General features: G+C 45.9%; 1 protein-coding gene across 1 annotated transcript in view; it reads right to left on the bottom strand.

The window, feature by feature from the left end:
• TBX1 (T-box transcription factor 1) overlaps positions 1-25,963 on the bottom strand; it is a 55,976-nt gene that overhangs the window by 17,522 nt on the left and 12,491 nt on the right. Inside the window, exon 3 of the mRNA XM_090063602.1 lies at positions 7,547-7,627. Within this exon, the coding sequence (XP_089919728.1) occupies positions 7,547-7,562 (16 nt within the window). The 5' untranslated portion in view covers positions 7,563-7,627. The remainder of the gene's footprint in view (positions 1-7,546; positions 7,628-25,963) is intronic.

The raw sequence follows: 25,963 nt of genomic DNA, 5'->3' as shown, positions 1-25,963 counted from the left end.
TATACACACACACACATATATATTTCTGACTAGTCACTTCTTTCATATGTGTGTGTGTATAACTATAGATATATATAACTATATATATATATATACTATATGTATATAGGTTTTGTTTGTGACTTTGTTGTGGCAGGTCAAAATAGTGTCCCATGCGTATACATATATATATACATATATATATATATTTATCTGTATATGTGTATATATATGTATATATATATGTATGTATGTATGTGTGTGTGTATATAAATACATGCATATGTATAAGCATGGGGCACTGTTTTGACTTGTCATAAACAAAACTAATATATCAATTCATATATACAGGTAAGCACACGGGCACAAATTAATATGTTTGTATCTGTGTATTTAAAACTCTTTGTACATTTACCTAATGGTACAACAGACTGTAAAAAACATCTCTGTGTACACGTGTATATATACATATACATATATACATATAAACATATATACACATATATATACACACACGCACAAATACAGACAAATGTGGTTTCTTGAGTTTCTTATAATGTATCAATTTCACTCTTGGCTGTAAAGCATTTCACATATCCAGTGAAGACTGCATTGTAAATTTATAAAATAAATTAATTAAGCTGAAAGTCTGTAACAAAAAGCCTATGAATGCTAGAAGCACAACATTTGGATGGAGAAATGAATGCCTTCAAAAATTGCTCCAGCATTTTTGAAAATACACATAGTGACTTTACCAGGGAAAATAAACCTTTTACACTCACAGAGGATCACAGTCCAGTGATTGTTTACTTTCTTTAGCCAGCTGGCATGGGTTTGAAGGCTCGGGATATTCTGTCTGGGCAGTTCCTTTTCCGTAGAACACACAGCAAGCAGCAGCAACCCATGGGGACAAGCCGGGGAAGTGAGACAGACACAGTGGGAGAGCACAAGTAGCAGCATGCTACATACCATAGCAGCAGAGCTGCAGTTAAAGTGCCAGCATTTCAAGTGTGCTGAGAACAACAGCGGTAGGCTCGTCCTCTAATTTGTTCACAGCGTATGGACAGATCTTGTTTTGCTCTGGGTCAAGAGGTTCTAGACCTTCAACCACCACCCAAAGTGTAGGGAACTACTGACTGGTGCTGCTCAGAATAATTACATGGTTTTCTCTGCAGGGAAACTGATCATTTCATTATTTCTTCCTACTGATCAAGGCTCAGAAGCACTGGGGCTAATTTTCAGGCTAAAAACAAATTCTTATCAACCTCATGGCTGTTTAGGGACTATATCAAAGCAGGGTGCAGATGTATGACTGCTTACACAGAGCAGGTTTGCTGTGTAACTGCTATACAACAACTGGGCATATTATCTCCTCCTTACAAAAGGGTATTCCTGGCTTTTTTGTATAGCTGGAACTAGACATTCTACAAAAGTGTTTAATTAAAGTCTAAAGTCTTTATCTGCCTTGGGCTTTATAATGAAGTGGGTTCTGGTTGCTATTAGGTAAGTGGCCAAGTAGTTAAACAGCAGGGGGAAGTTCTGACTTCACTGAGGTCAACGAATTTTGATACTGAGGCCAGTATGTCACTCACGGACTTTGGATTCTTGTATATCTATGTCTTTGCAGGTGCCAAGGTGAAAAGTGAGCATCCCAGGACTCAGAATACTGCTCACTTCCAATCATCATTAGCTGGGGCTGTTTCATTCTGCATTTCCAGATCCCTCTGACAGATTTTGATCTGTATGATTTAGGGAGTTGAATCCTGCCCCTCAGGGGCTCTGGGAAACAGAAATTTCTCATCACACAGTACTTGTCTTGGTGTAATTGCTCAGATGTTTTGCTACCACAGCTATAGTCCATGAGCCAAAGGCCTCTGCACGCTCCCTGTTCAGATGGTTTAGGCTTGTAGATGCATGTAGTGGCAGGTCCGGGGGCCACACCAGTATGCTTCAAATCCTTTCCTTCTGGGCTAGGATGGCTTAGGCCCTGCAGCAGAAAAGTGGAACTTTGCTGTACAGAATATTCACTCGCCTGCTGTATTTGGACCCATGGGGCAAGTAGGCCAGAGGCAGGGGTAGAACGGTCTCTGCATCTCCAGCAAATATAGTGGATCCATCGAAGTTTGCTTAGCAGGGGGGAAGCTGGCAGCTGCTCTGCCCCATCACACACTGAGTCATGTTTAATGTGTGTCTACTCCCACGCCACTGCAGAGACCCTCTGAGCAACAAAGCACTCATCCTAGAGTCAAGAACTCATCATGGAGGAACAATGATAGGCACGAAGACGAGAACCCCATCCACCCATCCCACACCTGCTCCTGCTGTGTACCTGGATGAAAAAATCCAAAGTTGTTCATTTTGAATAAAAAATGTTAGTCAACTCTAATCCATTCAAACTCATCTGATCAATGTGCCAAGAACGCCCCGCTCCCAAAAACACATTCCCCATAGGGAGACAGCAAAGAGATAATTTAAAGGTATACATTAGAACGTGCTAAATTCACCAAGAATTTACCCCAGGATCTTATGCCTAAGTCCTAGCCCAGATGAACTGAATAGAAAACCCCCCAGTTTTTCCATTGGGATCCTGTCTGTCCCGCAGTCCATAAATAACACCAATTAAATTAGAAACTGCTTATAAGTTTGCTATTCTTTTCCTTGCCAGGTCCACTCACTTTTTCCTCTACAGAAGTAACACAAGGACAGATTAAAGAAAATAAATTTCCTCTTTCATCAAATAAATTCCTTCTGGAGCAAACAAAGCTGTGAGCTCTTAACTGATGTCCTATCATGATCTAGTGGTTTGCTCTGGCTGGAAGAGACTGCTTTGGAAAGCCCTAGCCCATTTCCTGTTGTACACACTGCAGAGTGTATCCTCATCTCAATCCTGGAAATGCTTTGATGGGTATTATTAGGCACGGGAAGCATTTGGAACTCTCCCCTTCCGTAGGCTCCGACCAAATTGTTACAGGATGAAAGAGGGGCAAATTGAAAGGGTCTGTGCATACTGCGACAGGCTTTCGCTTTGAGGACCCCATGTTGCGCCTGCTGCATGCATTTAGGGAACATATAAAACAGCCTGCCCAGCTTCCTCGCTGATACATGGAGCTTATGGGCTTTTGGAAGAGTGGGGAGGAGGTTTCCATCTTTTCAGTCTCAGGAGAGCGCAGTTTCTGGAGCCCCTTCTTTCTTTTCTTCATGGTTGTTGCTGTGACTTGGGCTATGTCACATGCTGGATGTCGGCTCATGGCTTCTCCCATAGAGAGATGGGACTGCTGCACATGTAAAGTGAAACTCGCTGTTCCTCATAATAGTTCTATTCGGCTGCGGGGGCAGGGGGGGCGGGCATGCTTTGATACTAGGAGGAAAATTAAAACATGGCACAATGTGGTTTTCATTGGCCACTCACAGCATTTTTCCCTTTTAACTGAGAAGGAGTCTGAGAGGCTGCCTCCTATAGATATTACCTCTTTAAAAAGAGAGGTTCAGGTTCCTGGCATTTGAATGTTAATCAGCAATTTAATCTCCAAAGATCTACAAATAACAGACATGAAGTAACTGATCCTCTCAACAAAGGTGTTGAAAAATTGGGGTCTGTGCTCTCATGCCTGCTTTATCAATGAGGAATCTAGGGCTGAAAAGCTGAGCAGGTTACTGAATTAGGATCGGGGGATTCTGGTTCCCCATTCTAAGCAGTAGGTGATGCTCGTCTCCTCTAAACCCCTATTTTCTCTGTCAGACTGCAGTAGGTTCTTCACTGGATGGCCCAAATAGTCTTTAAAATGGATGAGTTTCACCTGGGTAAAACCAATGCCACTGAGAGATGAATTAGGGTTCACATCTGTCGAAAGTGTGACACAATCTTTTCCAAACCACAGCACAAGCTTCATAGCAGAAGGCTGCATGGGATGGCAAAGAAGAGAGTGGCCTGATCAGCTGAAGGCAACATGATGATTGTAGAGCATGGAATAAAATCTTCTAAAATTATTGTTCAGTTGCTTTGGGTTAACTGATTAAAACTGGAAGGCAACAGAGACAGAGATTACCCATTCTCTTGCTGTGTCTTGATCGAACATTATGCCTGTATCACCCACATCCACTTCCTTGCATGTCAAATGTCTGAGAAACAAAACCTGCACCAAGAAAGGTATTCCTGCTTTTCATCATTTAAGGAATATTAAAACACTGGCCCTTGACTTGCTGTTACACCAGCTCTTAGTACTAGAGCTGACAAGGGCTGATGGTTACAGCCCCAAGCCTGTGGAAGTAGGAAAATCTGGTTAAGGGAAGCAGAAGTTAGTCTGACTACCATGTCCTTGGAAGCAGGGAGTGCCTATGACTCCTTAAATACAACACACATGTGCTGGATAAAATGAATGGCACGATAATAGGAATAAATCTTAATAGATACTTGGGTGATAACAGACACCACAAAGGGGAGTTATCTAAATGAAAACCATAAGGCAACTTCTGTGCCAGGCCCTAATGGAGATTCCTTGAAAGGACAATCAGATCTTATACCTGAAAATGTAAAAGTGTAAGGGGGAGGAAGCATGATAAAATCCCTCCTCTCCTGCTGCTCCAAAGTATCCATGTGCTGAGAGTGAAGTTCACTCACCCCACAGGGAATCAGAAGCCCCTGTGCATGGTTGAAATTCTGCTTCAGCATTTTACAGGATGGGGTGATGGGACAGAGTAGCCCTGGGGGGTGGCCTCTGCATACCTTCTGCATGTGCCTTAAGCAGTGTTGGGTGGATGTGGACACTGAAACCATTACATAGATCCACTGGCTCAACCCCCTGTTTGACAGGTTCAAGGAATACAACACAAAGGGCACATCTACATGAGACATTTACTGCAGAGCTGCCTAATTAACTCCACGGTAAAGTCTCAGTGTCCACACATGCAGCCTTATTAGGCTGCAGTAAACTAAGTAACTGCTGTAGGTTAGTACTTGGAAACACAAGTACTAACCTGTGGCAGTGTTCTTTAGTGCACAGCAACGCACATGTAGATGCTGACATGGCTGGCTGGGGCACAAGGGTCCCTCAGGGTGGGGGCTGCCTGGTGGTTAGCCCCATACTGAAGCATCCTTGTGCCCCAAACAGCCCCTCCGCAGCACGTTGCGCTGGGTTGAAGCAGCACCAGGCTGGTACAGTGACGCTCCCGTTCCCTCCCCAACCCCGGCCTCTGGCAGCTGGCACTGCTCCAACCCAGCTTGACATGCTGCAGTCCCAGGCGCATGTGTAAACATGGTGCTCAGTGTGATATGTGCCAAAGTTTGTTCCGTCACATTAATTTCATGTGCAAATGCGCCCACCGGTGCCTATCCCAGCTTAGTCCTGGCTTGAAGTCCACAGACGAGAACAGCGTTCCATTGACTTTAGTGGGCTTTGGGTCAAGTCTGAAGATCGTATGTTCTCTGGGCTGAGAATGTCTCCAACTACATGTGTGCAAATGAAGACCCAACCTTGGTTATTAAATAACAACAGATCCTGGTTTCTTTGTTTTTGTGTACACAAGGACAATTTCATCCAGAAAGAATAGCCAAGAGGTAAAGCCATGGCCTAGCTCATTTCAAACACAGCCCCAGACCATGAAGGGAGCACAAAATTGTTTTCTTGCAGTGATGAAAACTACAGATTTAACACCAGACTTCATAGTATGGGAGAGAACAAGCAAACAGGTAGCTCTTCTGATAGCTTCTTGGCAGGGGATACCATAAGGCAGAATTAGATCGTTTTAAATAAAGCTGCATCTTCTCCCATGATTTTGGGAATGTCTTCAGCATAGGAGGAGGTTCTGCTTATCCACTGCACCATACCCTGTCACCACAGCTCTCTCCTATTCAAGACCTTCTTCACTTTGGCTCCTATCTCCTTTGAAGTATATTGTAAACCTCTCCCTTCAGCGTGGTTAATAGAAAGTGTTGGGTGGCTCCAAGAGATCTATGTGCCTAGAACAACGATCAGGCTGGGAACCCCTAGGATTATTTACAAGTGGTTCTTTATATGCTGTGTTGCCTTCCAGATTTTGTACGTACATGGTGTTCCTTGATTTGGTTTAAATAAATGTTCCCAACCTATAGGGCTGCTGTTCTGATTTAAGTTTCAGTTCTGAGTATGAAGGCGGCACCAGAGGAGAAGGGAAGAATACGTGGAGTGCTGATAATTGACTTGTTGGTTGCCACAGTAGGCACAGGAAACTGCAGTCACCTAATCCAGAACACATTCAACAACTGGAGATGAAAGAGTGGAAAATGTAAAAGACAGCTGAGGAAGAGGCTTAGCATCAATGAACCCCGTTCCATGCGCCAGCATTAGAGTCACAATAACAAAACCTAGGGATCAGTAAGTAGAGATGCTGTTAGAGCAATGGAAACAAGGGCAGGTGGGGAAAGGAGGTGAGACCTTATTTGTTTAATGCCTCAAATAGTCCATGAATTACGCTTTTTGCATTATTTTAATGTAATTTTAGATCTGCAGCCTTTGCCTGTTGCAGGTATCTCTGCATGGTTAAAATGCAGTGAACCCATTTCCCAAGGCTGCTCATTTAACTCAGAAAGCAGGTAAATGAGCCAGGTTCTGATCTTGGCTTCAGAATGGTAAATCTAGAGTCCTACCGCAGTCAACTGAACCAAACAAAATCTGGCTCCTGATTGCACCCCGCCGAAAGCATGGGAAATGTTTAGTCCCAGAGTTTTGTCTTGGTCTCCTATATTGCTAGAAGAAAGATCCTGCTCTCAGTCCAGTTTTTTGAATGCGTACTGCTGTAGTAACTTACCAGCATCTGAAACTGTCCCACAACATAGTGACAACGTTGTGGTCCAGAGGAGACATCAGATCAGGCGAGTTGGTTCTAGCTAATTAAAATCAACCAAAATGTTTCTGAGACCAACCAGCAACTTTATATCAACCCAGACTAGGGGATATGAAATAGATGTCTATTTTTTTTTAAACTGCCAGTACTGAAATGGAATTTAATAGGGATCTCCTAAGCTCCTGGAAAGCAAGTCGAGACTGATAAAAGGATTACTCTGTACTGTATAACACTTGCAGTTTTTCAGACATGAGTTCATTAAAACTAGCATGGGAGCTAGTGTCATTCTTTAACAGATTTTACTAATGGGGAAACTGAGGCACAGAGTGGTGACGTGACTTGGCCAATGTCACATCAGTATCAGAGCCAGGAATTTATCCCTAACTGTCCTGATTCTCAGTCCCCTGCTCTACTAGCAAGGTGATCCCCAGGTGTTTTGGGGGAGTTCTTATGATTAGAGTGTAAAAAAGCCTCACAATTTTCCTTCCAGTGTGGCTGGACATTATAATCTGGAAAAGTTTGAGAGCTGTGGCTCTAGGTAACACTGTCTTTCTAGGAACTCGTCCTGGAAGCTCGGTAATGCACGTCATGAGACTGTAGGGTAGTTTCCCGATAGAACTGAGTCCTTGCACTGAGCAAACAACCCTTTTTAATGGCTTTGAAGGCCACCTACCTACTCAAAATTACCCCCCATGTATAAACCAAACAATCTTGACCCTTATATGAGCTTTAACCACAAAAAGCTCACCTTTGCGACTCTTCATTAGGTTTTATGATGTGCTTCCATATTTAAATGGACATGACTCACTCCAGGGTTTCTGCTGTTCATCTGGGAAAAAAAAAGATGAAACCCAGATGTTAGATAGGAGTTATTCACAGAAAGGCTGACAAGGCTCTTATGGCTCTATCCAGCTCAGGTAAGCTTCAGACATGGATTCTGAACTTAACTGTGATTTCAAAATACCAGAAAGCTGCTACTCCTAGAGATGGGTGATGAGATCCCACCCTAATTACTTGTATCTTCTCCCCAGTTGCTGTACTTATGAAATGTTCCTTCTCCCTCTGTGACTAAGCTTTTGAGGAGCTGACTAAGAACAAAAATGATTTCTAATTTTTATCCTGGCTCTTTTTCACCGAACAGGCTCTCTGCTGAGAATTTGCTCTCAATGGGTCGAGGTAGTGAGGTAACAGACAGGGCAGCACTTAGAAATAGTCTGGGTCTCACAAAAGTTTCCAAGAAGTTCTTGATATTTTGCAAAATGTGGGGAAGTGATGGAACTTTTTATCCATTAAGCATTTCTTTGCTGTGGAAACTTTCCCTTTGCCTACGCACTGTCCCACAAAAGACCACGGACTCCACAATGGTTCTAGATGGAGGTGACTTCCAGCACCTTTGGAGCTCCAAACCGTTATAAATTGTTGACTATGGCATCTCTTGTTATTAATAACTAATCCATGACCAGACCTGGGTACATACAGAGCACTCTCTGCTGACATAAGGGCCATAGGTCTAATGATTCCACTAGAGCAGTGGTTTTGAACATTTTTTCATTTGTGGACCCCTAAAAAATTTCAAATGGATGTGCAGATGCCTTTGAATTGTAAGTGTGGGTATTCACATACTTCTGATTGATCATAGTCAACTTTTGTGGACCCCTTAGACATAGTCTGTGGACCCTGAGAGTCAATGGACCACAAGTTGAAAACCACTGTGCTAGAGCCATGCCAACTTCCACTCGTGGAGGATCTAGCAGTTGAATTAATCAAGAAATAATTATGCCCATAATGCCCCAGCATGCTGCAGCCCCACCATATCACAGTCTATACTGGACGTGGAGCACTCATGTTCTTGCTGGACATGGAAGTCCCCGAGACCACTTTGTTACCCGATTCAGTGAGATGGGGGGCGTCTTTGTATTAGCCCTGGGTGTGCTCCTGAGGCCGTGCATACTGCTTTCCTTGTCGACCCCCGCCCCCACTCCAGCCCCTTTCCTATTTAGGCTCTTCAAACACACAGCCCTCTCTCTCTCCTCGCAGCAGGAACGTCAATTCTCTGTCAAGAGTCTTCTGACCAAGCTTGGCAGCTGTCATCACTCCACTGTTTATTTGTTCAACAGGAATGAGGGGAGGGGAGGGGAGGGATGGGGCAGTGGAAAGGGGCAGCTCCATTTTGGGTGAATTATCCCCTCATCAACAAAACCCCAGGAGGAAGGCAGACCTGAGCTTCCATGGGATAAAGAGCACACATCCCCTGGGAAGGCTGGGGAAGCTGCATCTAGCAGTCCTGGTTGCTAGAAAAGCTACAAATGACCATCCAGTGGTCATGCCAGCTTGATAAAAGGAGCCTTGTGCTGTTCAGATGGTGCCAAAAATGGTGCTAAATCAGAAATACAGTTTTGCTAGAACAGCAAAAGACAGTCCCTGTTGTAAAGGGGGTGGCGGGGGGAACACACAAAAGCTACAGACTTTCAGTTGGCTTCAGCTGCTTTTGCATCTAGAAAAAAATTTGAGTGTCTTCAGAGAAAAGTTACGGCAATAAATGCGTCACTTCAGGAAACTTTTATAGACATTAATCAATGTAAAATTTGATGTTACTAAAATTTCAGTACCGTGGGGCTTGCTTACAAATCAACCTGAATTGTGAGCTCTTTGCAGCAAAGGGCACCTTTTGGTTGTGTGTTTGTATAGCACTTAACATAATGCCACTAGCTGCTTCCTGGCTCTTTTCCTCTCTAGACCTCAAAGTGCTTTTGCAAAGCTCACTGTCATTATGGGTCCCTGATCCATGGCTGGGCTCTGAAGCAGTTTTGCAACATGTGATTAGATATGTATACATGGTGGTGTGTTTTCAAGTTTGCTGGGCTGACTCCTCTGCAGTGACACAGGGACGGATATCAGTGAAGGTAAAGATACCCTGCATGTTGCAGAGGTGAATTAAATATTGTGTAAATTAGGGAGGTTTCAATGCAAGTTATTGGGGACATACGCTGATGACAAGTACCCCTGTGAAATCTGCAGTAACTCCACTGAGGACAAGAGACTATTCTAATAAGCCGTTAGAACCGCAATGGTTCTGCAATGTGCCCCATGTGTCAGGTATTCAGTACAGCTCAGAAGAGATTCTTTCCAACAAAGATTGCAAAACATTTTGCAAATGTAATGGAGGCAAATCCTGCAGTACACAGTCAAACAGCTCCCCTAGTGCCTGAACCTACACTGATTTCAATGCCTGTAGCATCAGGTATGTACATTTTAATGAGAATTTTACCTGAGCATGATTTCAGTGAGGGCAGCCAGACTGGATTGATTAAATCAATGTTATTTTGGTGACACTGGATGGTAGATTATACAAGCGCAGTGTCTTCCCTTTCAACCTTCATCTGTCTAACGGGTACAAAGACATTTTCAAAGCATCCCAACTTGGCTTGCATGGAAAATAAGAAAAATGCAACAATACCTTACACTCACTGCTCTACAATTACTTCATAGGTATAATTTAAGCACCACAATATACATGTCAAATGATTACATTGCGCCCATATAACAGATAGACAAACTGAGTTACAGAGTGTTGCAATGGCCCTGTAAAATCAAGGGAATCAGTATGAGGATTAAACCCCTGCTCCACCTCACAAAGCTTTAGGCAATGCACAAAGAACTGACAAGAACAAATACATGCCAAGCTGGAAGCTGTTGTAAAATGTTTCTTATGTGAAAGTGGTTTATTTGGTCTGCTTTTTATTTGCATCTAATGGCTTGAAATAAGATTGTGTGAGCAATGATGGGGTTGAAAGATATCCAAGACTGCTCTAGCCATATGCAGAAGATGGTATTTTTTTATCAAACCAGGGGGAGGAAAATCATTATTCTGCCTTATTCATAAACTCTTCAAAATTAATAGTTATTTTTTTTTGCCTAAAGTTTAAATGATTTTTCTGAAGGTAGAAGGTCATTTTTGTCATATGAAAACCATCTCTCTGTTTTAGTTAGAGGACACAATTCCATTGGCATCCTCTCTACACATTTAAATCACAAAGCTTTCATTGTGTAGATACAAGGCCTAGCGAAGCACTCCCCTGTGCCATAGCAGCAAAAGTTCGAAAAAGCCCTATTTAATTCTTACATGTATTGGAGTGAGGGGTGTTTGCTTTGGAGCTTTGTTTAGTCCGTAGGATCGTGCCAGCAATTCCAGCTGAAGGGCACCATGCCAGCGCAGTGAAGCAGAATGAAGGCAGAGAGGGCACAAAGAGCACCCGTATTCTCCCAATGGAAATGGCTTTTACTCTAGATTAATGGAAAACACCTGAAAGTGCAGGAACAGCAGGTAAGTCTCCATAGAAGAAGGTGGTGTGAGAGCCTCCCTAGTAACAGGCAGAACACAAAACGGCAACTGCCTCTGCTGACAGTAGAGTCCCGGAAACGCAAAGATGTGATCTGGGCAAAACAATATCCTAACAGTTATGGAGCCGCATCTAGCAGACAGACCCATTCTGCCCATCTTCTTCCAGGCAAACATGGTTCCTTAAATCACCTCTTCTCCTTTGTTTTGTAAGTGGTAAAGCACCTGATATGTTTCAGGGTTGCAAACTGAAATGGCCTCTGTACACTGAAGCCATTTTACTTCATCACTGTTGAATCCAAGAGAAAGGAAAGGCCTGGCTGTAGCTAGCTTGCAACAGTCCCCCTTATATTCCTCACTCCTTCCTTTCCTATTGCTTTCTAAAAGGATTCTCTCTTCTCACCCCCATAGAGCCTGTACAGACATCATCACCTTGCCCACTGCCTCTTCTGATTGGCTTATCTGCAAATAACTTGCATTCCAGTCTCAAAGAACCGATGACATGGGCTGGGGGCCTAGCGATCTCCCAAATTAATTAAGGCTTTTTCCTCCCGAAGCCAACCCCCTTCACTTTGTATTTTCTTCAGCCATCTGAAAATATTGTTCTTCTCCGAGGAAGCGCCCTCAACCTGTTCCGGTCCACCCCCCACAACTGCTGTTTGGCTTCGCCTCAAGGGCTAACCAGGCCCTTTCCTTGCATCTATTTAAGAACAGCAGGCCACACATGTTCAAACATGCACTAGTGTAGGGAGGGCCCCCCAGCCAATGTTGCCTGGCACAGCTCCATGCAGTTTTAGCTCTGTTTCAATAGGGATGTGCTCCAGTTCAAACACTAGCTCCTAAATCCCGCCCCCCCCCAGTCTTCACAGGACGTGATATCTAGGAATTTCAGCTGATGTCTATGACTTGGACCCATTTGTAATTTTAAGTGAAACTCTTATTTCTCTTCCCCTGTGCCACTGGTGGCCCATGGCTCTGTGTAGGAGGATGTGTTGGGTATTTCCCGGTTGCAGCAAGGACATACACAAGAGTTGCTTCCACTGCTCAAGCAGCACATAAATAAAGAGCGTGAGCCTGTAGGTAAGGGAGTGCGTGTATGTGGACTTCCCTGCTCATGCCTGCCAATGCATCAGGTCTCCATCCTTTCTCTCCCTTCCTCAGTAAATCACTGGGCCAGTATCCCTACTCTGGAACTGACTGATACGACAGTGATCAGGCTCCCCTGAACATTATGTTGTTTGATGGCACTGCAAGGCATCTTGCTGGATTAGTTTGCTGCTGACTGCAGCTGCAATTAATGGCATCATTACTTCTACCAATGGCATGAAATGCCAGTTTGAAGGACATCATGACTTCTGTTTGGGAAGCACAGCACGGTTGGATGGGTGACTGGAAAGATGGTGGCCCTTGAGACAACCTCTGAACAGTATTTGATGAGAACAATGGCCATCTGTGAAGCTTAGTCCTATCTAAACATGGTCAGAGAAGCATATTTCATGGGCCTTGCTCCTTGTAAGAAGGCAAACAGAACAGGATCAAAGTATTTTTGTTCAGCATTGTGATCAGCACTGGACACAAATCAAGAGACAGAAATAGTGCAGATCATGAGTCTTAAGTTTGGAACTGAGATGAAGCATGAGGGTTTGATTAATTAATAAAGAATGACACAATGATGACACATTGTGCATTGCAAGACAGAGAAACCACAAGTGAAACGGCTCTTGGCATCAGCTTTGAGCTGAGTGAGCTGAGCTAATAGGTGATTTTCAGGTCACCCACTAAACCAAAGAAGAGAAAGCAAGGTTTCAGGTTGATGAAAATAGCAGTTTTTTTATTGGTGCCAAATTAAAAACTGAAAACATTTTGTTTTGGGTTGGAGAAAGGGTTTTGATCTCAAATTAAACAAACACATTTTGTTTTCAGGTGTCTTTTACCCTTTCAGGAAAAAAAAACCCCAACACATTTTGAAAAGAAACATTGTTTTGAAACGAAAAGTCAGAACGTTTCACTGCAAATGTCCAGGAATTTCCTTTTCATTTTCTTTGGTCAGCATGATTTGCTAAATTTGACCCAAAATTGTGACTAGTTTTGGTCAACCCAAATGGCATTTTTGGTAAATTAACTAGCTATAAGGAAACCTTCCCTCAGCTGTCCTGAACATGTCCTTGTTGATTTGTGTTTGTCTTTAGTCTTTTGAAGGGTGAGAGCCCAACAGCCAACAAGTTTGTCTCCGGTGGAGGCATTTTATATATATGGGGTCTCACTCCCCGCAGAGTTACGCTAGTTTTACAACTATGCATCTCCACTGACTCTGTTAACAACTGGGACTAAGCTGTCAAGAATCAGCCCTGTGAAGTGTATTTCAACTCCCAAATCCCCAAGCATTTGACAAAGTTTAATGAACCAAACATCAACCACCTGAGGGAGAGTTGTCTTATCCGTGCTTTTGTGAAGGGAAACTGAGGCAGAGAGCTGTTAAGTGACCTGCCCGGTGTCAGACAACAAGACCACAGCTTGAGGTCTGAACTCTCCATCCTTTCTGTGACCCATGCAGCCGTTCTGACTTTCTCAGCCCAGCACAAGCTGCGGCAATGAGTGCCTTGTACTGTCTTGGTGTGACAAAGAGAACCAAACATGATATGAAGCGACCACCATTAGCAAGGCTGGGGGATAATTCAGTCTTTGGAGTCCAGTTCACTCCATGGTGGGCCTCTCTCCTACAAATGACAGAGCTGCCTGTTGGCACCCACGGTGGTGGGGCTGTTCCAAACTGCTGCACGAACGTCGACCAGCAATTCTTCACCTCGTTCTGGTGAGGCAAGCAGGGAAATGAGTGCTTTCCTCATTTCAGTGACAGGAACGCAAAGCCTGGGGGGTTATCTCACTCAGATGTAAAAGGGAGGCATTCTACTGATGCAGCACAAGTCAGCGATGAAGATGGTGCTCCTAGCCCTGTGCTCAATCCACACTCGTTACACTCATTGTACAAGCCCAGTCCACACTGCACACCCACTGAATGCCCAAGAGGCAGAAGCTGCCCTACTTCACCACCTGCACATGTTTTCTGACCAGCTTCTACCCATCATATAACAACTAGCCGTTTCCCTTCCTGCAAGTGGTAGCCTGATGATCTGCACAACAGTTGCAGCTACTTATCTCAAGACTGACTATAGCTCAGTTTTGACCTTGCCTCTCTAGGGCTTTCGTAGTGTACCAGGAGGATGGCGCAGCTATCTGCAAGTAGCTCTGCTCTGCCTCTGCAATCAGTGACCTCCGGTGAGGGGCCACCATGCACGGGGCTGGATTTGGGACACGTGCATGTGTGTGCACGTCTGCGGGGGATAATCTACTTCCTCACCTCATTCTACCTTGGTGTGGTTGATGTCAATTAGGCGTGCGTCCAACGTCCCAAATTCTACATCTTTTCTCCAACAATAATATTTGCCACGTTCTCCACTGAGCTGTAACTGGTGCCAGCATTTCTACTGAGTCAGCTCCTTCCCGCCCTTGCCCCAAGGAACTCCGTGAATGAGGAGATCTGGCAGACAAGTGTCACAGCCTCCAAATGCACTGTCCCTCCTCCCCTGCTGTATGTGTTGGAAGTTTTGCTCTCATGAATGCAGCTACACTGGCAACACCTGCTTTTTGCTTATGGGACAAGGGAACAAAACCTAGGAAAAGGTGTTTTCCAAACCAGGGCAAAGCTGACTTGGCTGGTGTCTTCACTTCCCACGGGAAACTCTTTGCCCAGCTTTGTTATTGAGGGGAACGTAGTAACTGGAAGAGCCGAAGCCTCCACTTCACTGCTTCTTCCTCTCTCTGCTTTTTTCTTCTGGGTGGTCCTGGGCAGTCTCCTCATTTCCTCCCTCCCCCACTTCTCCAGCCATCTCACCAGCACTATTTCCCAGCCACTCTCGGTTTTGCTGTGGGGTATGGTGCTGACTGTAGCTCCATCCAGAGGCTGTCAATGCCATTCCAGCTTTCAGGCAGAGGGCGTCAGCTGAGAGCAACACCCAGCATGTCTGGCTGGCCTGGCCTTAGTACTGGACCTCTTATTGTCCACTTGGCAGGGCAAATCAATTCCAGAGCTCATGTAATGCAATGTCATAAACAACCAGCATAACCAAGCCCCCTAAATCACGACAAGCCAACTGCTTTCTCCATACCACACCGTCTCCCCTAAGCACAGCACAAACATACCCGTACTCTATCGCATGCAGGAAGACAGGGAAAGTTGAATGTCATTGTCCACGCAGCTACGAAAGAAGCCATAAAATAAAGCCAGCACTAACAGAGCTCAGCCGTAATAATGTCTTAAAGATCTCAAAGTACCTAATGAGCTTGATTTGAACCTCACCCTTAGGAAATGATTGTTCTCCACCTCACCGGTCACCACACCGACCACTGACAACGTAGGAATCAAAGGCAAGCTGTTCTTCTCAGGGCCTGCTCTCCATAGCCCTTTGCAGTCAATGGGAAGTGCCCCACTGATTTCCGTGGGCTTCAGCTCAAACCCTTACGCAAGTCATGTGGGAAAGGAATACTACATGCTATGCTCACCAACCATTAATCACAACGCAACATCAATGTACATGACATTGTTATACGTAAAACTGTCCAAATTCTTCAGCAGTCTTTCTCCCATAAGCAATTTTTAGCCATGTAAACAGTCCCATTGACATTACTGGCTCTTATTAAATAAGACGGCTTGCTTAAACACGGAATCTAGGCTGTGACTGCGTTGGTCTGAGCAGAGGCCGATAAAATCTTTTATTAGTCCAACTAAATAGTTGCATAACAACTTTTTTGCAACTATTTAATTGTTCTAATAAAAGTTATCACCCCTCCCCAAAGATTTTGTTTGCTTGAACAAGGCAGTTCTAGCCTAGGCTACCTGGCTATGCCTTTCTACTGACGGAAATTGCCTCCTTGGTAACTGAGTTTTCTCAATGTCTGTTCCTTTTTTACAAAACTTACAAGAGAAATGTATTCAATTCATTCATCCAATTCAGTTAATACAAGCAAGTAAAAGTTGTGGCTGAATGAATCAATTCTGATTTTCTTACTCTGGCTGGGAGCTCCCATGATTATTATCAATACTAATATTGTTAATGGCCTGATCTAGGACCCAACCTCCACTGTGCCAAGTGCTGGAAAATAGAGACCAGAAAGCTAGGGCCCTGCCTTATCACAGCTGACCTCCCCATTCCAGCTTTCATTCGGGAGGACTAAAATGTCGTCACGCCAAAAGAATAAGGCAGAATGCAAGAAGGAGTGAGTGCAGCCCAGCTCCATAATGGAGCAGCCTAGGGACACCGTTTTTCCTGATGCCAGCACAAACTTAGGCGCAAGCCCACAAATCCTGGCAAGAGCTTCCTTCTGGGAAGGAATAAGGTTGCAAGCGGCCCCTCTCCAGCAGCTGGCAAAGGGAGGGACAGCCCTCGCGGCAGAAGCAATCACGTAAACATGAAAGGGCGGGTGTTCTTCCAAACTGCGCCGCGCCGGACTGCTGCAAACAGATGAGGCTGAAACTTCACCCTAAGCGTGTGTAAGGACATTAAGCTGTTGGAACTAAAGGATAATTTGAAAAGTATTTTTCTTAATACTGGCATTAGGTTTCCTCAGCTTTACAGTTGGTAAAGAGAAGAAGAATGTCCTTACTCAGGGAAAGTCAGTGAAAGCTGAGACTTGGCAGCATTAACTTGCATGGACTCAGTGCTTTGGATTCCTCTTTTGTCCTCGGTGGCCATGACTGAGCCTGGGATGTTGTAAAACAACCATTTTGTCCTCTCCAGGGGACTCAGGGGTTTCTGCACTTTGAGTGAAGGCCCTGGCAAAGGATCTGGGAACCTTGGGGTGGTCAGGCCATTTGGCTATCGATCCTCCTTCCACATAGGATTTGCACTGGTTTGACTTAAATCAGCTTGACCAGGAGTTTACAAACTCCTATTGCAGTGCCTATACCTGGACTTAAGGCTCTGTTTTGAAATACTTGACTCAATACCCTCTTATTGATCCCCTCGGGCAAAATGAAACATAGCCGTGTGAAGTCTCTCACCTGTTCAGTGATGGGAAAAAAGCCAGGATTTCACTGCATTTCCTACCTTTAGGAAGTGATTTGTGCTTGGGGCTACTTCAGGAGCAGTAGTGCCAATGCAAATAAAAGTCAATACAATTTGTCTTCTCCAGCAAATTTCATCAGTGCCTCCAGCCAAAGATCTCAACTCCAGAAGGACTGGATCTGCTTAGAAATCAGGCATTCTGCACCGTCGTTTAACACTTGGCCTCCACAGGACAGAGGTGGCTGGGAGGAAACAAGGAGCAGTGTTTCTGTGAGGCAGGTTCCTCTTTACAGAGGTCACGTTCTGAAATTTCCAAACTCATTTCACCACGCGCCTCAAGCTAAGGCACGGCTGCAGAGAGTAAGAACCTGAAAACCCACTAAACCAGCATGAGTCAACTTTTTTGGCAGGCATGCCACAAAACGTGCCATTATCACTCTACTCCCCTTCCCCTGCCTGATCTGTTGCTCTGCTTTCTGCTCCCTTCCTTATCTGCCACTGTGTTCTCTGCTCCCTCCCTGATCTGCTGTGTACCACAGCCAGAGGCTGCCCATGCTGTGGATTGGCCACTCCTGCACTAAACCACCCATGCCTTTAGTCGGCTTTATATCCATAGGATAGGTATTTGAGAGGGTTATATATGGGTTTTGAACAATGTCTCGTAAATCCAGTACATACCAGCTTAGCGCACAGTATATGCATGATAAACTGCGGATCCCAGTCTGGGCTACTACTAGTAGAAATGCTTGGTAGTGATGAGTATTCATTGTTTCAACAAACATTTTAGCTTGAAGCTGCATTAATGAAATAATCCATCCAAAGATCAACTTCTGAGACTATGCAGCGGTTGGCGCCTTTGGGTTTAATGGCATGTAAACATTTTGCAACAAAATACTCAAGTAACACAATATTCAGATTCATCGTGTTTCTGATAACACTGACTGGATTAGTGATGCACAATACATGGCCCTGTGGCACAGCCTCAGTCTGCAGGACAGATGTGATGTGCAGAGCCACTTCATCTAGCTCCCAGGGCTCCCCATGGGTCAGGAAATTTGATGGCAAGATGAGCCATGACAGCACTAATACCTCAGGCTGTGTCTTGGTCACCCCTGAACTACAGCAAGCCAGGTGATTTAATGAGCTCTCTTGTTGGTTCAGAATTAGCTAGTTAAACCTTGAGAGAGGGGATGATTTTTAAGGTGATATCTTCATCAGGACCTGATGACGATCAAACGCTTGTCTAACTCTCTTCCAACCATGAAGTTGGTCCAATAAAAGCTATCACTCTAAAAAATCCTTGCCTCTTGTATCATTCCTGGGCCATCACGGCTATACCACCATTGTGACCAGACCTTCACATTTTTCTGCTCAGTTTTCAGTGCTGACCTGGCACACCTGGCTTTCCGTGCTTTCTACTAGAACAGGACACCAAACTCTGGGGTAAAGCATCCACACCTGAGGATAGGAGGGTGATCCAGGTGGATCAGGACAGACTCATGAAATGGGCGGACGACAACCTGATGGTGTTCAACACCGAAAAATGTAAGGTTTTCCACCTTGGGAGGAAAAACCCGTACCATGCTTATAGGCTTGGCAGTGCTATGCTGGTTAGCACTACAGATGAAAGGGATTTGGGGGTCATGGTTGACCACAAGATGAACATGAGCCTTCAGTGTGATGCTGCGGCTAGTAAAGCAAGCAAAACGCTGGCTCGCATCCATAGATGCTTCTCAAGGAGATGTCATTCTCCTGCTGTACTCGGCCTTGGTGAGGCTGCAGATGGAGTACTGCGTCCAGTTTTGGGCTCAACAATTCAAAAGGGATGTGGAGAAGCTTGAGAGAATGCAGAGGAATCGCATGATCAGAGGTCAGGAAAACAGACCTTATGATGAGAGGCTGAGAGCAGTGGGGCTCTTTAGCCTGGACAAGCACAGGCTCAGGGGTGATCTGGTGGCCACTTATAAGTTTATCAGGGGTGCTCATCAGGATCTGGGGAAACATCTGTTCACCATAGCCCCCCAAGGGATGACAAGATCGAACAGTCACAAACTCCACTGTGACCTATTCAGGCTGGACATAAGAAAGAACTTCTTCACTGTCCGAGCCCCCAAGGTTTGGAATAGCCTGCCACCGGAGGTGGTTCAAGCACCTACTTTGAACGCCTTCAAGACACATTTGGATGCTTATCTTGCTGGGATCCTATTATCCCTACTGACTTCCTGCCCCTGGGGCAGGGGACTGGACTTGATGATCCTCCAGGGTCCCTTCCAGCCCAAGTGTCTATGAAATCTATGAAATCTATGAGGTACCGCAGCACTAGGCATTGTGAATGTATAGCGAATCCAGGGTGGAAAAAAAAAGACAGTATTTTAGACTGCCAGTGGACTTGGGCTCAGGTCCACTGATTTCAATAAAACATTCTTCATTTGCACCAACAGAAAATTGGTCTGTACAAAATTTAAACTAAAAAGGATAAAAGTTCTGCATCTATGTCAAGGTGAGTGAGACCCTTCAGGCTGCAATACAAGTTTGCTTTGCGCCTTCTTTCCTGTCTTTTCAGTTCTGCTCTTCAGCCTTGGTCTCAGAAAATTAAGACGAGTTACATCTCTTTTAAATATCAGTCTTCTTTCAAGCTGGATCCAGACAAAGAATTTTTAGGTTCCTGATCGCAAAGAAGAACCCTTAGCTGGTGCTGAACTCATCAGCAGGATAGCTGTGTCTTTCTCTTATACAGCACTGATGAATTAGATGTTCAAGGGGACTTTTCAGTCGCCTCCTGCCTGTGCTGGGGGCAGGCTAATGGGCACAGGTAAGAGGCCTGTCCCCAGAGCTAGACATGGCTTTTTTTCCCACCCTGGCAGCTCTTTCATACCCCTCTGAAGGTCCCTGTACTCATGGGGGCTTCTACTTCCTCCCTTCCTTGAGGCTGGGCAAGTGGGTGGAGAAGCCAGGCAGCCTGCTGGACCCAGAGATCCTGAGTGCAGGAAACTGATAAGTTGCCCATTTGGAGAGCATTGCTCAGCCCCTGACCAATAGCAGGAGGGATCAGAAGAGCTAATGGGCCTCATAGAGGAATTCCTGTCCTCTTGCGAAATGTACGTTTGAATGGAGGCAGGAAAATTGGCCGCAATATGGCTTTTTGTGATCGCAGAGAAATTGCAAAAGGAAGGAAAATAAAGAAAGGTTCCGTTTTCCTTTCTCCCCCCTTCCATGAGATGCTGGAAATGCTCAGGAAGGGCCCAGCCATCCGGAACAATGCAAAAAAAGGCAATACCATTTTCCCTGGTGAACCTGGCCAGGTCCCAAGCAGGGGTTCAGAAGGCAGCAGGACTCAGCCATGCCCTGCTGAGTAGGCCTGGGCAAAGCAGCTAGTATTTACTTCGGATTTGGACTCAGCTGATTCAAGGGACAGTGATTTGATTTGGTGATCTGAATCACTGTCCCAAATCAATTCGGCTGAATCTGATTCAGAGATTCCGCTGCTGCTGAATCTCCAAATCTCCAAATCACCCAGGCCCATCCTCCGTCCGCTCTCCCAGCCCTGGCAATGGCTGCCCCACCTGCCCCAGCTCCCGGCTTTTTGGAAATAAAACAGCCCCGGGCTCACTGGGTGCTGCCGGGTGGGGGGCAATCCCCACTGCCCCCCATTGCCCAGGGCCATGTGGGGGCGCTCTGAACAAGCCCCCTGACACCCCTCCCACTGTCCCAGCCCCTCCCCATGGCTGCCCGCCCATCCCAGCTGTGGCCCTTTAAGAAAAAAAACCCAACCCCCCTGACTCATTGGTTCCTGCCTGGCAGGGGGGCAATCCCCACTGCCCCCTGCTGCCCTGCACTGCATGGGGAGCTCTGCACGAGCCCTCCAAAGCCCCAAGGCCACTGCAGGAGCCGGTGAGTCCCGGGTTTTTTTTCTTTTTTCTTCGTCTTGAAGGGCCGGACCTGGGATGGACAGGGCAGCCATGCAGAGACTGGGGGAGTGGGGGGTTGGGGGGTTCATGCAGAGCCCCCCCATGCAGCATGGGGCAGTGGGGGGCAGCAGGGATCACTCTCTGCCTGGCAGCACCCATTCAGTGGGGCTTTTTTTTAAGAGAGCTGGGAGCTGGGCCAGGCAGGGCAGCCATGGGGGGGAGGCTCTGGGGGAGTGGACGGAGGTCTGGGGGATGGGGGGAGCAGGCAGGGGATGGAAGCTGACAGAGGTCCCCCCATGGTCCCCTTCCTCCTCCCCCAGCCTCCCCTGCCCTGCCCCCTACTTACCAGCTCCGAGTCCAGCTGCAGCGGGCAGGGACTGCCTGAATTATTGAAGCTCTCTGAATCTTTTCTGAAGATTCAGAGAACTTTGAGTTGATTCAGACCTTTTTATTTGTCCCCTGATTCGATTTGGATCTGGAGATTCCACCACCGAATTGAGCCGAATCTCCTCTGAATCGGATTGACACCCGAAGTTTCACACAGCCCTACTTTTGAGGAGTTTCATTCTCTTCTCTTTTGGGTCAGTGTGCTTATCTCTGCACTGTGCCACAGCATCCTTCAGCTTCACTTGCCTATATATCTAGCTGTGAGCAAGCTTCCCACTTATCTGAAGGATCACTCTTCTCTGCTGCCAAGATCTTTTCTACACTGGGGATTTTCAGCTGCTGAGATAGCTGCAAAGCCCTTACTGTGGGCAGACAAGCTCTGATAACCTGCAATGCGTAGAGGAGGTATTAAGCTCCTTCTAGGCTAGGGACAGACATTACACATAAACCAGGTTAAGTGATCAGAAACTGGTTTAAACCTGTAACAGAACAGATGTTCAGTGCACATAAGCCAGTGTGAAAATGGCTGAAACCGGTTTGAGATAAACCTGGTTGAATGTAGGATCAGACTTAACTGATTTGGGTCAAACCAGTTTATGCAATGTCTGTCCCAGACCCCTTGCTAGTTTATGTTAAATCAGACTTCCTCAGCTTCCTGGCATGCTCTCTGAGCTGGATGGGCTCTCTGCTCCACAGCAAGGCTGGCCCCTCCCCTCTGCTCCTTGGCTACAGCTCTGGCAGAGACTTGCAGGCAAGGCAGTGTCTGCCCGGCTTCCTCTTGCTTCCCCCCCTCCCCTCACCACTCCCTGCTAAGCAACGATCCCCTGTCCCCTCTGCCTTATACAGACACCTCAGCATTAGCTAGCAGACCACATGCTGGTTACCATCCATGCTGTGGCAGACAGCAATGCTAGCTTAGGGCTTTTCGGAGCTAATCAACAGCTCAGCTGGTAATGTCCCTCTGTTCCTTCTTTGTTTAAGAAGAGCTTGAACTAATAAGAGAGGCTGTTTGTTTTCTGATGGGATGATAAATGCTAATAACAGAGCTGATAAATGCTCAAGGAGGTGGGGGGGACCCCTCTCTAATCCTGCTGGGGCCTGGCCATGACCCCCTCAGCTCAGCACTATGCAAGGGAAGGGAGGGCTGCTCCAGCACCCCCCGGCTTCTAGCCTGAGCCACTGCAGGCATGTGCCTGCATCTCAGGGATGTCTGTGCAGCTACAGAATGATTTAGCCTAGCCAGGTTAGACTAACCTGCAAAGATTGAATCAATTCAGGCTCAGGCTTTTTGAACATCTGCCCCTATCCCTAGAAACTAGCAGAATTACTTCTAACCCTCCCTAGTGCACAGCAAACCTAACTGTAGTATTTGCCTAAGCAGTTATTTTCCCCCTTCACAAAGGATCTCTGGTTTAAGTAGATTTCCAGGAGCAACACAACTGAAGCCACTTGGAATATACCTTATGCTGTTGTATTAGTGACTGCCTTTACAGACTGAGCTGCACTGAAAGAGGGCAAGTCTCCAGGCAAAGCTATTTGCCCTACCTACTGTGCAGTGTAGACATACCCAGAGAGTGTGGAGAGGGAAGTGAGGCTATTCCTGTTATACACAGCCAGTTAGAACTGGGAAGAAACTAAAGCCCGTCTCTTGTAGGCACCTTAGACAGGGTGTAGTCACTGAGGATGCTGTACACCATACATATCATCCTTCCCAGGAGCAAGCTCTGGTTGAAGGCAGTGGGAGCTCTGCTTCTGCTCAGCAGTAGTGAAACCTCAGAAATGGGCTTTGGCATCTGGCCCTGCAGTTTTAATCATTCTCATTTTGCAATGACCGACAGGAGCATCTCTCTTTCATTGCCTGGGTCACCACAGTAGTTTCTCCAAGAAACCACCCTAGTTTGCACTGCAAATTGTGCACACATATTGCAAAGATCTTAGACACTGATATCTGCTGACTGTCTGTTTATAGGGGTGAATGAAGAGTGAGACTGCGCAGGTCACCTGTGGAAAGGAAAAATGCAAATGAAAGGGGAAGGACAAATGCAAGTTACTAATACAAGCACAGGTACTTGCTGTGTGATCACAGGTGATCAGAATGGCCCCACCTGGCTCTAAAATCTCTAAATCTGTACAGAAACCCATTTTCACCCTGACTCAGGTGCATCTTCTTTCTTCTCTCTCACTCAGTCCTTTTATAGAGACAGAACTTCTGCAGAAATAGAGATCTCAGCAGCATGGCATTAGTGGGCTCTGTTAAACTGAACAGAAAGGATCTGGACCTCCAGTAGCTGTCAGTGTACTGGTTGCTCACTCAGTGCTGCAAGGGATAGGAGCCTCTGGAGTAGATAACCTGAGAGAGCAAGAAGAGATTACTTCTGTACTTGTGCTAAGACCCTGTGAAACTGTAGGTGCACTCAGGGTTGCTCTGGGTTCCTATGAAATATGAAGAGAGCATGGTGTGGCATGACAGGCATGGTGGATTGGCTTGCCTCATTCTTCTTGGTACCGACATATCTCTAGGTCAGGTCTGACTTGATCACGAAATGCCAGGTATACCACCTTGTTTTTTGATCCTCTCTGAGATCTCCCAATAAACATGCATGGGGCAAATGGATAGCTAGCAGAGTGCCTCTGAGCAACACATCTGTGCTGCACAAAGAAGCAAGAATAGTTCAGTCAATGGAATAGCTGCCTTTGGATCAGTCTTGCTGCACACATAGGAACTGGGTATTTTCTGCCCAGGAGTATTCTGGATAGCATGCTTATGGTGCACTGCTCTACAAATACTTCTGCTGACCTGTTCACTGCCCCTCCCACAACTACAGCATCTCTGAAATACTTCGAACAGAATCCCACATCTCACATCACTACAATGCATAAATGGAGCACAAGGCATGTGTTCAACATTCAGTAACAAATCATTGCTTGCAGTATGTGGTCAGCACCAGATCTGAGCACCTACGATCACTGGTGCTCCAGCAACACTGCTGGGAAATAGATGAGGTATATCTTTGCATCTAGGTCAGCTTCCAACTTGAGTCAGTTTGTCCTACTAATGTAAATCCCTCTGGCAGTTTCAGTCACATACAGGAAAGGTATTTGTTCCATTCTGTCCTAAGCCACTGCTTAGTACTGCTGTGCCCTGGTAAACTGTTGTTACCTTTCACCCCAGATGTGCCAGCATTTCTATGACAAAGTAGTCCCCATGCATATATGGTTGCACAGTACCTAGCATCCTTCATGGGGAACAGTGCTTTCTGCCACAACCCTCCAAAATATTAATGTTAGCCAAAGTTCCTAACCCTAGGTTCCAAAAGTTAGGCTCCTAGGCTAGTTACAGACAGTCAAAAAGCCCAAGGTTGAATTGATTCAGTCTTTGCAGTTTTGTCTACGCTGCAGAGATTAAATTGAAAGAGAAGTAAACAGACATTTACCTTTGATTCAGGTAATGCAGCCATATGCCTGCAGTGGCTTAGGCCAGAAGCCAGGGGGCACAAGAGCACAGCTATTTGGCTATGTATTTACTTCTTCTTCCTGCTGCCCCCAAGGTATCTGGGATTTGCAATCTAGACTTACAACAACAGGACTCTGCAGGGTTGTTCATCACTTCCTCTTCCTGCTTCCAAGTGCCTCTGGGATTTGTAGTCTACAGTTGCAGCTGGCAGTAAGTTTGAGTGGGAGGAGTGTTTAACTGCCCTTGCCCTAAATCCCAGCCAGCATTTGCCTGGAGTGCAGTTCCTCCCCCTCTCGCAGACTGGGTTGGATCCCCAGCCAGGCTTGCCCCCTTCACCCGTTTGTCAGCTAGCCCTCACTGCTCCAGCGAGGGAGCCGGGGGGGCATGGCCAGCCCTGCTCTCTGGAGCAGACAGCATGGCCCAGTGGAGGGCTGGAAAATGCTGGGATGCTGAAAGACTCTGATTTAACTTGAACCAGGAAGGGGTCTGGAACAGAAGTTTCATTAAACCAGTTTGACCAAAATCAGTTAAGTGATACTACATTCAACCAGGTTTATCTTAAACCAATTTTAGCCATTTTGAAACTGGTTTATGTCTACTGAGCTTCTGTCCTGTCACAGGTTTAAACCAGTTTCTGATCATTTAAATCACTTTATGTGTAACTTCTGTCCCTAGCTCTAATGAAGAAGGCTCCCAAATAGACATGGCCCTGCTACTGTCCTCAAAGTTCCTGTTAAAAAAGTTTCTAATGAATTCTCCAGCCCAAGGTTTGCTTTTCTCATCTCATTGCTGGTAGGCTTGGTGGTAAGGGCCTGGAGCTGGTGATTAGTTATTGGCAACTTCTGATTGGTCAGTGCAGTTATCTATCAAATGTTGGGGCAGAGGGCTGTGAAATTTATTTTGGCCTAACTGGTGATATAGCTTGGGCCAGCCCTGCCTGCATGCACTTGGCTCTGCTAGAGCCTTTCTGCTTGAATGAGCAAGACAATCTTTCTGGGCCTCAGTTCCCCATCTC

The sequence above is a fragment of the Crocodylus siamensis genome, chromosome 9 (genome assembly GCF_052110815.1).
Source record: "Crocodylus siamensis isolate JL-2025a chromosome 9, ASM5211081v1, whole genome shotgun sequence".
Taxonomy (NCBI): Eukaryota; Metazoa; Chordata; order Crocodylia; family Crocodylidae; genus Crocodylus; species Crocodylus siamensis.
The sequence above is the reverse complement of the archived record's forward strand: the minus strand, read 5'-3'. Positions and strand labels throughout refer to the sequence as shown.